General features: G+C 52.4%; 2 protein-coding genes across 2 annotated transcripts; both read right to left on the bottom strand.

Annotated features, from left to right (window-relative positions):
• Positions 1-911: 911 nt before the first annotated feature.
• Positions 912-4411, bottom strand: LOC128774224 (notchless protein homolog 1). The gene is made up of 6 exons (XM_053892768.1): positions 4303-4411; positions 4108-4154; positions 3176-3378; positions 2113-2272; positions 1929-1999; positions 912-1259 (listed from the first exon to the last, which is right to left on the bottom strand). The coding sequence occupies exons 1-6, from the start codon at positions 4388-4390 to the stop codon at positions 1247-1249; spliced, it is 582 nt and encodes a 193-aa protein (XP_053748743.1). The 5' UTR covers positions 4391-4411; the 3' UTR covers positions 912-1246.
• Positions 4412-4891: 480 nt separating this feature from the next.
• Positions 4892-8902, bottom strand: LOC109251941 (notchless protein homolog 1). The gene is made up of 7 exons (XM_019423949.2): positions 8882-8902; positions 8621-8770; positions 7427-7644; positions 6754-6833; positions 5771-5847; positions 5500-5597; positions 4892-5145 (listed from the first exon to the last, which is right to left on the bottom strand). The coding sequence occupies exons 1-7, from the start codon at positions 8900-8902 to the stop codon at positions 4902-4904; spliced, it is 888 nt and encodes a 295-aa protein (XP_019279494.2). The 3' UTR covers positions 4892-4901.
• Positions 8903-12067: the final 3165 nt, after the last annotated feature.

The following is a 12067-nucleotide window of genomic DNA, read 5'->3' as shown; positions in this document are numbered from 1 at the left end:
AGTAGGGGGTCCCATGAGGATCACGTGAGCACATAGAACGAGTGCACAGGGTAGGAACTCCGCCACTGGTGGCCCCCTTTGCCCTTCCTGCAGCCTCCCTGCAGAGACACACAGGTGGAGATGGAGCACATCCAGATGATGTGCAAAATCACAAAGGCATGGTGGGCGGGGGACAAGAGGTTAGAAATGCCGTGGCCTTGAGCAGTCCATACAAGAATCCAACTGCCGGAGCATTGAAACGGGACAAAGCCAAGGCAGGATGCATGGGAGGCAAGACTTGTTCAAGCATGTGAGGACATCCAGTGGGGATTCCTTTCACTGTGTGACAGTCCTTATGGGGCAGAGAACCATCCTCCCATGTCGCATCACACCCACTTCTGCTAGAGCCCTCACCACTGCACGCTGTTAGAGGGAGCCCCCTGGGACAGCGGTCACCTTCTGCTCTGTACCCTGAGAGCCCGGCACAGTGCTCGGTGCACTGCGGGAGCTCAGGAAGTGTGTTGTGTGAGAGAGGGGCGGACAAAAGAAGCCCTAGAACAACACTGGCCCGCACAACTCCATGGGCTGGTGAAGGTGTTCTCCATCTGTGCCGTCCGGTGCAGTGAGTAGCCTTCAGCTAGCATCACAGAACTGCACTTCTAACCATGTGGAATTCTGGTAAACACAGCCACATGTCGCTAGCATCTGCCACACTGGACAGCACAAGCTCACATCATCCTCTGGCCACTATCCTATGGCTTCCACCAGCGCCCCCAGCCACAACGAGCCTCTCCCTCATAGGCACAAGAGAAAGAGAAGAAAGGCCACCTTCCAGTCAGTATGGCTTTGGTGTAGCCCGGAGGGAAGGGTTAGACAGACTGACTCAGCACAGCCCTTGGGTGAGCCTTGGGGACAAGGAATTAACCCGAACACACAAAATAGAAGTTATTTATTTGGTCACAGGATCCAGGGTCTGATGCTGAATAGAGAGAACATTCAGGAAAGGAGGAGGGGCAGCAGCAAGGGTCTGGTCACTGCCTGCACCCCCCCCCCCCCAAGCAAGGTACGGAGTAACGGCCAACGGCTGAGCCCAGTGATATTTTCCCGTAACTTCGACCTCCTGCTCTGGGGAGGGACCTCACTGGGGTCTGTCCAAGGACAGCAGACCACACTGGTTCACAGGGGCACCACCCTGGCCTTTGGTCTCTGTCAGGGCGGGCACTGGCAGCAGCTGAGTCCAGGTGGGAGTCCAAAAACTTGGGATTTCTCATCTCCTCCATCTGTGGAGAAGGGGAGGGAACAGCATGGGGATCCCATCTTGGGAAGGGGAGGCTGCCATATAATCCCAGGAGCCCACTACGGGGGAGAACCTGTATTCACTTGGTCATTAAGAGACTGGCTACCATTTCTGCTCTGGCCACCCAAACTCAGGCTGGGCACCCACTGCCTGGCCTGGCTGAGACCTCATCCCAGGGCCTGGCCTCTCAGATGCCCACCAAGGTCATCTGATAGCAAACAATGACAACATTTACAAGTACACATGCTTTGGGTTCCCAAGTGTGTTCTCCTCCTATCTTTGATCTTCCTATCTACTGAGGCTTGACAACTCCCAGGAGGCAGGTGAACCACGCTCTCCAAAACCACACAATGAAAGTCAGAACCAGGATCGGAACTAGGTGTGACGCCTTCAAAAACCAGTGTTCTAAGAACTACTGCCTCATGCTGGAGGGACTCTGGGCTCGCCCTTCGGAGAGCACCGTCAGGGTCTCCCATAATCACTGTAATTCTGCAGTTCTCCCTCTTAACCACCGAGAGAACGTGGCACCACACACTGTCTTAGGCACCTGCAGAACCCTTAGAATTCTATGCTAGAAGGGAAAGGTGCAAGGAGTGACCAACTTAAGGGCAGCAGAGCCAAGCACACCAACCGCCACCTCCCCAAAACTCACATCCGGAGGCATTTGTCCTTCCCACCACTTGCCACTCTCTGGCCATCTGGACTCCAGTCGACAGCATATACCTAAACCGAGGTGGGGGGTGGGGAGAAGCAGGTAAGGTGTGTGTGTGGGGGGGGCAGGAGGGCCAGGCTTCAACCCCCACCTGCCCCACCTCTGCTCACGAGGTCAGCCATACCTCATCTGCGTGGCCTGGAAGATCAGCAGCCAGCTTCTGGCCCTTCACATCCCACACCTTCAGCGTGCTGTCACTGCTACCACTGACCAGGAGCCGGCTATCGGCTGACCATGCAATCTGGTACACAGCAGCCACGTGGCCACGCAGGGAAGCCAGGTACCTGGGCCAGGAAAGTGATGATGGGTATTAGGTCTGAAGGGGCCCCTGTGCCCTCCGTATCTGGACAACTTTGCATGACTTCGAATCCAGTGTAGTCCCTGCTCAGCCCATCTGCCTGATATCCCCCTAACACAAGTTGCTTGCTGACAAGTGGCATGGAGTAGTGGGCCAGGCTCACCTGGCACTTTCAGGTCAATACAGATTAGCTATGTCTATTTGGACAAGTCATTAGGACTTGTCATTTTGGACAAGTCTCCGAGACTCAGTTTCCTTATCTTGAAAAAGAAGGGAACGATCTATTTCAAAGACCGCTATACGGAAACACACAATGGCCGAGACAGCAAGGCCCCAGCAAGGGTTTCCCTCATCCCTTCTCTTCTTGCCCGTGCCTTTGCCTCTCTGCTGACCTGATTAACCTCAAGGGCACAGTATCTCCTTATACTGAGGCCTCTCAGACTTCAACGGAGCAGAATCAGCTGATGACTTTATTAAGATGCAGATTCTGATTCTTAAGGTCTGGGGTGGGGCCCAAGACTCTGCATTTCTATCAAGCTCCCAGGTGATGCTGCAGCAGCTGGTCTGTGGATCACACTTTGAGGGGGGCCGGAAAATGACTGCAGCTCAAGTCTACACTTCTGCCGCAATCCCGGCTGTCTTAACGTCATTTCTCTCCTTTGATACAAAATGAACTAGCACTTCAGTGCCCATTTATTGCCAGTCCTAAATATACCATCTCCCTTAGTCCTTGTAACAAAGCCGAGAGGTAGGTCTGCATATTACAAAAGAGGAGACAAGGCTCAGAATATCCAAATGCTTGCCAAGGCCACGCAGCAAGTAAGTGACACAGCCAAGCTCCTTCTAGAGGACCAGTGCCCTTCCTCTCCCTCCCCACACCTCCACTCACCTGCCTGTCCTGCCATCCCACAGTTTGATGGACTTGTCAAAGGAGGCACTGGCGATGATGCGGGAGTCAGGGGAGAAGAGCACCTGGTTGATGAGGGCCTGGTGTCCCGTCATCCGTGCGAGGGGCTTCTTGTCTTCTGCTGGGGACCACAGGAATAAGGTGAAGTCGTCTGAACCAGACACTAGCCTCTCTGGGCCCTGGCCCTAGGAGAGGCAGAAAGCACACCGTGTTGGGCACGGTCTCAGACAGGAGAGCCCGACCTGGGCAGCAAATGCACCACTGATTGCCCAACACCAGCACGGAGGCCAGGACTAGGAGAAATGAGGCCTGGCCTGCTACCAACTCACATGGGACCCCTGGCAGTCACTTCCCCCAAAAGGAAATGTTATGCACCTGGGATAATTTCTAAGATACCTAATCACAAGAAAAAGCAAGATACAGAATAGTGTATTAAAAAAGGGAAAGATTTTATGTGTGGGTTTGTACACACGTGTATGTATACTGCATCCTGTGTACACATACACGTGTATGTGGAGGTATGAAGTCTCTGGAAGGAAAGACAGGACACTAGTAGCTCTGGATGTTTCCAGAAGGAAAGGATGGATGGGCAACAGAGATGGGAGACTTCTTCACCATCTACCTTTTTGTGTTCTTTGAAGCCTCGACCACATGAATGTGCTACTTAAATTAAACACAATAAAAAATACAGAAAATGCAATAAACAGATAAGCAAGTGAATGCAACAAAATCACATGGTCCTATACATTAAGATTTCAGGATTAAAAACTAGGATTTTCATGAAGAACTTTCTGGAAGAGGAACGTCTGAGCTAGGGCTAGAAGGGGGAGGGGCCTGAGTGCCTGCAGAGGGTTTGAGAGACCAGTGGAGGAAGAGTAGGGAGCCGGGCATGCTGGCGGCGGGCACACACTCACCCGCACGAGGCTGTATCGGCTCAGAGCCCTCTCCTTCAACTCCTGCACTGTGGCCAGGTACCAGAGGGGAGAGGAAGAGATGAGGAACAAGGCTGATTAGAAAATCCAACACAAATGGCAAACACCCCCGGCCCAGGTTGCACAGTAAGCCCGAGAACCGGCTCCTTCCCAGGCGGCCCTCTCCCACGCACTCACAGGACCCTCGGAGATCTTGGGCGTTAACCGAGGCCTCAGCTGGCTCGAAGGCACCCGTGCGCAGGGCGTAGTCAGTGCTGAGTGCCATGGTGTTCACCCAGTGGCCATGGCCTTGCAGGGTCCGGCACAGCACACCCTAGGGCAGAGGAAGACTGGTCAGACGCACACCCACCCTACTCTCCACCCTAGGGAACTGGTACCCCCAGATTAACCCCAGAAGACAGCGACATGGGACTCAGAATTAGGTCCCTCGTTCATTGTGATCTTAATCAAATCACCGCTCTGGGCTGAAGTCTCTCCTCACTTACAAAATGCAGGTACTGGCCCAGATTGTTGTTTCCAAAAGTATGTTTCATGGAAAGGAACTTAAGTATGTGAGAAGAAAAGGGTTCCAGTCAAGTAACTGCCACATGGGACGTGGCAGGTTTAATAAAGCTAACAACAGGCTTCCTGCAGTGGCAATTTCTGGACCACATTAATGAACACTGGAACCTCCACTATCATGCAGCACCAACCACAGGAACCCACTGTTCCTGAAGCACCTCCCGCCACCCGGATCCCAGAACACACTGGTCAACATTCCTTCCAGCCCTGGCATCTCATGGCCCGAGATTTCCCCAGGCTGCTCTCTGGACCCTCCCAGCTCTTACATCGTGAGCCCTCCAGACTTTGATGGTGCGGTCCTGGGAGGCAGAGTAGAGAAGCCCGTCCCCTCCCCACCGGAGACAGGTGACTGACTGTGTGTGCCCGGTGAGGATGCGCTCACAGCGGCCCACAGTTGTATCCCAGACCCGCACGCTGCCATCCTTGGAGCTGCTGGCCACATAGCGGCACTCGGGGTTCCTGGAGAGGGGAAGGGAGATGTGGCCCCACTTCTGATGTGGGAACGGCAATAGCACCTCCCCCTCCCCCCTTCTTAGCTCAAAGGCCAGGGACAATGACTCAACAGCTTCCTGACTCCAAGACCCAGCTGCATTGCAAGGCAACTCTCAGGGCCCATGATGAACAGCCCCCTCTCAAGCAGCAGCACAGATTTGGAAGCCCTAGCCCACTGCCCGCCATGCCAGTACTGTCAGTCGGGCTGGTCGGGCTGGCCATCCCACCCCCTGAGGCAAAACCCCTCTGCATCAAGCAAGGGAGGAGACCACCTTGAAGCCCTGGCTCCTCACTTCCCCCAGTTCTGTGAGCATCACTTACACGTGGAGGGGCTCCCAGCTCAGGCCTGTGATCCACTTGCTGTGGCCAGCGAGGGGCCTGCCCACCTGCTTCCCTGTGCTTGGGTCCCACAGGAGAATCTGAGGGACAGAAGCTTACTGAATAACCCTCTCCATCCTGTCCCTAGGTCCACCAAAGTTCCCGCCCACTGCCCCCAATCCATCTTTCCCTGAAGACCCCAGAACCTCACTTGACCCATGTCCTAGGAAGGAAGCCCAGAGTCCCTGAGTGGTTACCAATGACCACCATCTACCTGGCCATTCTTGCAGCCCGAGGCCAACTTCTTGCCATCTGGGGACCAGGATATGCTAAGGACCCAGTGTCTGTGTCCTAGGAAAGCAGGGGAGGGAGAAAGCAAGGAGCACGTATCTGTCTTTATCCCCAGTGCCTAGCATGCCTGACACGCTGCAGAAACTCCTCAACTAGCCCGAGAATAAATGATTGGTCAAACAAAAGGGGAGACGCAGCTTTCTAGGCAAAGGAAGAATTCATCCCAAGTGCTACAGTTGTGCTTCCTGCTGCATAGATAGTACTTCCGCTTTCTAATAATTCCTTCCATGATATGTGGTATAAAGTTTCAAATCCTTTTTTTTTTTTTTTTTACCTTGACCAAAAGTAAGAAATGCATGCTACCTGGAAACCTAGTATACTCATACATACACGTGAAACTAAAACACATTTCACCAACCGGTAACTACTCTATGTGTGATGTGCTCTGGAATTTGCTTAAGGGTATGGAGCAAAGCAAAAATTATTCCCAATTTTCCAGATGACAAAACTGAAGCTTAGGGAGCAGGCCCTACCCACACCCAGCTAGTGTGACCTCAAACTAGCAGCATCAGCACCAGCTGGAAACTTGAAATGCAAATTCTCAGGCCTCATCCCAGAACTAAAGAGACAAAAACTCGGGGGTGGGGCCCAGCAACCTGTAGGTTAACAAGCCTCCCTGCTGATTCCAGTGCTCAAGTTTGAGAACCACTGTAGTGGGGGTTGGATTTAAGGCAGGTTCTCCTTGCTACTCAGCACAACTCACAACCCCACACTGACTCTCTGGTCCAGTCTGGAAGTGGCTGGCTGGGTTCAAGGATAGCCTCTACATAGGAACAGGCAGCTGCTAACTGGGTTAAGGGGTTGAATTGGCTCTGGGCCTCCTCAGAAACTAAAGAGCTGAGTAAATGATCATCCACCTACCACTGGGTTAAGACCCTCCCTCTAAATGGCTAACTGCATACTGACCCTGGCATGTGAAATGGGGTGTCTCGGTGCTGAGATCCCAGAAGCGCACAGTGGTGTCTCCGGAGCCACTGGCCAGGTACCTGAGGAAGAAGAGAGGACACCTGACCTCTGCAGTGGGGACAAGGGGTAGGGCTTACACCAAAACAGGGCACATGTGCATTTTGGCTGCCTATTCAATTGTCTTCTGCGCATACAGTCTGGGACTGGACTTTTCTCCCTCCCCTGAGGAGGAGAAGTATAACACTGATACCATATGGGAGAAGAACCCCCTACCTCAAGGCAGCCATATCTCTCTTCTTCCTTTCTAAAAGGAATGGCCACAGCCATAATCAGATTTAGAGTTTCTCGTTATCTGTGTAGGATTGCAAAAAGCAAACAAATTCAGTTTCACAGATGATGAAATAAGTCAGAAAGTGATTTGTCTGGGGCACACCGCCAGGAAGCCTACAGTTCAGCTCTCCTGAGATCAAGGCCAAGAAAGGCCCTTCCAATATGGGTGTCCTTCAAAACCAAACCCCACTGGGGAAGTCCTCTACCTGGAACCCATGCCCTGAGCTCAGGTCTATGATAGGCAGCCTGAGGTCCCATTGATTGTTAACTTGGGGTATCTGCCCCACCCCAGCCAGAGGCTGTACCCCCACATTCTATTCCACGATTCTGCAACTGTTCTTACTTTCCTGTGGGGCTGAAGGCCACAGAAATGACTGCCTCGCTGTGACCTTCCAAAGAGCTGGTGCAGCGGGTCACAGCACGGACCCTGAAGATAGCCTGTGGCTGGTAGATGATGTCAAGGACCTTCTCTGTCTCCACTGCCTGTGACTCCAGCGTCCTCCCCAGTGATGAGACGATCTCAGCATCGTGGACAAAGAAAGCCAGCGGCACGGGATCCTCCTGGAGGGCAATGGCAAAGGGCAACTCCTCCGTCAAAGGATAGGAGCCAGGGGTGCTCCCCATTGTGCTATGGCCAGGTGAAGCTTTTCTCTCCAGCCACGGTGTGGGTACCCCCACCATGCCCACCCAAAAAGGCCTCTTTTATCCTCCAAGAGCAACTGCAAGATACTTAAAATAGTACTTTAAAATCCTTTATCTGCATCTCACAACAACCCCGGGAGGCAGGCATTCATATTCCCACTTGACAGATGAAAAAACTTGAGGCTCAGAGCAGCTAATTAACGCAACGTCCTATTGGTAACGACTAATCCAGAAAGAAAACTGAAGTCCAGAATTAGTGTCAGTATACAGGATTATGCAGCGTTTTCTAAACTGCTACACCATGATGTACAATGTGTAAGAAGCATCCAAAACTCTGGCTGAAAACACAGACTCTGCCTTACCCCAGGGTCTGGTGTAGTAAACCTGGGGTGGGGTCTAGGTATTATATTTTTAAGCCCCCAGCCCCCCACCCCCACCCCCCGCCCTACTATAATGATGAATGGCTCCACTGGTTTAGAAGACCACGGGTTTTGAATCTGACATTCGGGTTCTAATTCCCAATCTACCACCTACGACATAGCATCGTACAAATAATTTACTGCCTCTGGGCCACACTGTCAGATGGGGATATTAATGAGGAGCTGCGTCGCGGAATCTGACGATGTACCCGATGCGTTCAAAACGAGCGGTCTCTCTTCCCAGGTGGACCTCGCAGGTCGAAGCGTAAAGCGCTGTCACACGAAATACATCTCCTGACCGTCCCCCGACGTAGGTGGCACTGCCACGGACGCGCGCCAGGGTGGTTCTCCCAGTGTCGGCGAGCGCTGGGACCCCCGAACCCCAGACCTTGGGTCTCCCGGTCCCCTGCGGGCCGGCCCAGAGCAGGCCCTCCCGCCGAGGGGAGGAAAGAGGGAACGCCCGGGCCGCCGCTCACCTGGGCCAGCAGCGCGTTGCACACGAGCTGCAGCTTGTCCGGGGTGATGTCCACGGGCACGTCGAACGGGGAGCCCAGGAGCTGCCCGCCCTCATCCTGGAACTGCACCAGCAGCCGCTGCACGTCGCGCGCCGCCGCCTCGTCCTGTGCCTACAAGCGCCGCGGGGGTCAGCCACGCCGCTGGGCGGGAAGGCCCCCACTGCCGCTTCCCTCTGAGGTCGGGGACCCCGGGCCGGAGCGCCCCCGCTCCCACTCACGCACACCCAACGCCGCCGCCGCCATCCCGCGTTCGCACGTGGAGGAAATAGACTCAGGCGGGACGGAGCGCCGTCCCCGGGGTAGGGCGGCGCTGCAGCCCGCGACAGCGCCCTCTGGTGTGGCGGAGGGGACGTGTCACGCCGTGCCGGCCAGGCTTCGGCAGTGGGCGCACCTGGTACCTGCTTCCACAGCCCCACCTTGGACAGGTGGCTGTCACCCCGACCCAGTCCCTCCCAGTGCCGTGCAGGATACAAACAGCCTTTTGTCTCTGCAGAACAGGGATTTTTGCCCCACTTCATAGGTGGGGAAATCGAGGCTCTGAGCGGTTGACTTTCCCCCAAATCAGAGACCGGAAATGGCAGAAGACTAAATTGGGTTGGCTCTGGCAACAGCGCCCCTGCATGGGTGGCTTAGGAAACTAGAGCCTGTTGGGTTGCAGGCAAGAAATTATTATTCTTTTTTAGATGGACCAAATCGATTCATAATTCTTGAGTACAAAAGCAAAAAATGTCTGCAGTTTTCAACACTGCAAAGCAATAACAATAATGATGATAACGAGAGCAGTGTGTCAGGCATTGTTCCAAGTGTGTCACACATATAACTCGTTAAATCCCCACCTTCCTCTCCCCACATTACAGATGAGGAACTGAAGCGCAGACCCACTAACATGAGGGCTCTTACCAGAAACGTGGGGTCTTCCTTGGCAGGTCTCCCCACATCTGGACGGTCTCAAGCTTGGTCAGGCTGGCCTCCTTAACCTGTCCTGAATTTGTTCTCTCCATCTCCACTATTACACTTTGGACTGAGTCACCGAGGTTGCCTACAAAACCCTCTTCACTTGCCTCTCTGTTTCCACTCTTGCCTCTTCCGATGTATCCTCCACACTGCCACTGGGGTGACGTTTTCCAACCAAAAATCTGGTCTGTCACTCTCCACCCTAAAACCCTACAATGTCTCCCATAATAAGCAGGGCAAAAGCCAAACTCCTTATGATGGCCCACTCAGCCTTACTTACCTCTCCAGCCACTCTCTCTCTCTCTCTCTCTCTCTCTCTCTCTCTCTCTCTCTCAATTTTCTCTCTCTCTTTTTAATGTTTATTTATTTTTGAGAGAGAGAGAGAGAGAGCACAAGTTGGGGAGGGACAGAGAGAGAGGGAGACACAGATTCTGAAGCAGGCTCCAGGCTCTGAGCTGTCAGCACAGAGTTTGATGTGGGGCTTGAGCTCGTGAACCGCGAGATCATGACCTGAGCCGAAGCCTGATGCTTAATCAACTGAGCCACTCAGACACCCCATTCCTCTCTCTTTAAGATTAAATTCTTCTGGCTTTTGCTTAGTTCTTCCAAGGCATGACCCTTCTTACATCGGTGCCTTTGTACATGCAGACTTCTCTGCCTGGAACTTTGATGGGCAGTGTTGTGTCCCTCCTCCCCAAATTCATATGTGGAAGCCCTAACCCCCAAGGTGACTGTATTTGGAGAGGGGGCCTATATGAGAGTAATAAAGGTTAAATGAGGTCATCAGGGTAGGGCCCTAGTCTGATAGGACTGGTGTCCTCAGAAGGAAGAGATACCAGATATTACCTCTCTTTCTCTCTCTCCTCCTTTCCCCTCTCCCCACATGGAGAAGAAGCCACATGAAGACACAGTGAAAAGGTGGACATCTACAAGCCAGGAAGAGAAGCCTCACCAGAAACGAATGTTGGTGGCACCTTGATCTTAAACTTCTAGACTGTGGAAAAATACATTTCACTTATTCAAGCCATCCCACCTGAGTTTTTTTTTTTTAAGTTTATTTATTTATTTTGAGAGAGAGTGAGAGACAGAGAGAGCGCAAGAGTGGGGGAGGAGCAAAAAGAGAGGGAGAGAGAGAATCCCAAGCAGGCTCCACCCTCAGTGCTGAGCCTGATGCAGGGCTCAATCTCATGATCTCCAGATCACGACCTGAGCCAAAATCAAGAGTCAGCCCTTAAGGTACTGGGCCACCCAGGCGCCTCCTGCCTGAGGTATTTTGTTATAGCAGCCTGAGCAGCTGAAGACAGGGACAATTCCTCATTCTTCAAGTCTTGCCTGAAATATACATGCATTCATTCAACAAATGTCTCTGCCAAACATTGTTCTAGGAACTCTACATATATTAACTCATTTAATCATTCACTCAGGAAGCTTTCTCTGAAACAATGCCATGTTTCCCTATTATGTGTTTTCACAACATCCTGGTATTCTTTGTATTTAGGAATCACAGATCCATGGAATTATTTCATCCATTTATTCATCAAATATGGTTGAGCACCTACTATGTACGCACTGTGATAGCCACATGAAATATGTAAGTGAACAAAATAGACACAAATCCTTGCCCTCATAAGTGGTCTCTGCTTTCACTGTCATTCACAGTTCCTGCTGCATAGTAGATGCTTACGAATTGACATGGAGTGAATTACTGAATCAGGATTTGAATCTAAGATTCCTAGGACCTAAAGTCAGAGAACCTCAGTTTTCTGCCAGTGGCAGGATCCTTTATCCCATTGCTTCATTACTACAAGAGCATTTGCCCCACAAAGGGGCCCAGGGTTTAGGACACCATGATGGCAGGGAATCCCTTCCTCCATTCATTCCTTCATTCATTTATTCAGTCAACAAACCTGCAACAGACAAATATGCATCAGAGCTGGGCCTTGGGTCCAGCAGGACAGTAGAACTTGTCCACAGTCATAGCTGTGTGTCCAAGGATACCGATCAAAGAGCAGAATCTTCAGTGCGTTTCTCTGCCATGGTCAGGTAGGTTTGAAGATGTATGGGGGGAGGGGGCAGAATTGTGGTAAGTGAAGAAAAGCATCAACAGGAAGACACCATTCATTCATTCACTCATTCATTCAGGAAGCCCGCATTGGGCACTCACTCTGCCAGCCTCTGTGCCGGGGTAAGTCAAACTGCAATGAGATGCTGTCTTTACCCTGTGGGAGGGAGCTCACAGCCTAGGCTTGGAGACACTGGGAGGTGAGAGGGTTCTGAGTCCAAGTAGGAACAGACTCAAATTTGTCTCAGGAACCCTCAGTCAGATGAGAAGAAACAAGTCCTGCCCCAGGGGAGACCTGTTTTGTTCTTCCTTCTTGTCCCAGGAAGACCCTCTTTTGATGAGGGAGACTCAGCTGATCCCAGGAGAGGTCCCACGTAGATGGGGGGGGGGGG

This window comes from Panthera pardus, unplaced genomic scaffold (assembly GCF_024362965.1).
Source record: "Panthera pardus isolate Hobbes unplaced genomic scaffold, ASM2436296v1 HiC_scaffold_3, whole genome shotgun sequence".
Taxonomy (NCBI): domain Eukaryota; kingdom Metazoa; phylum Chordata; class Mammalia; order Carnivora; family Felidae; genus Panthera; species Panthera pardus.
The sequence above is the reverse complement of the archived record's forward strand: the minus strand, read 5'-3'. Positions and strand labels throughout refer to the sequence as shown.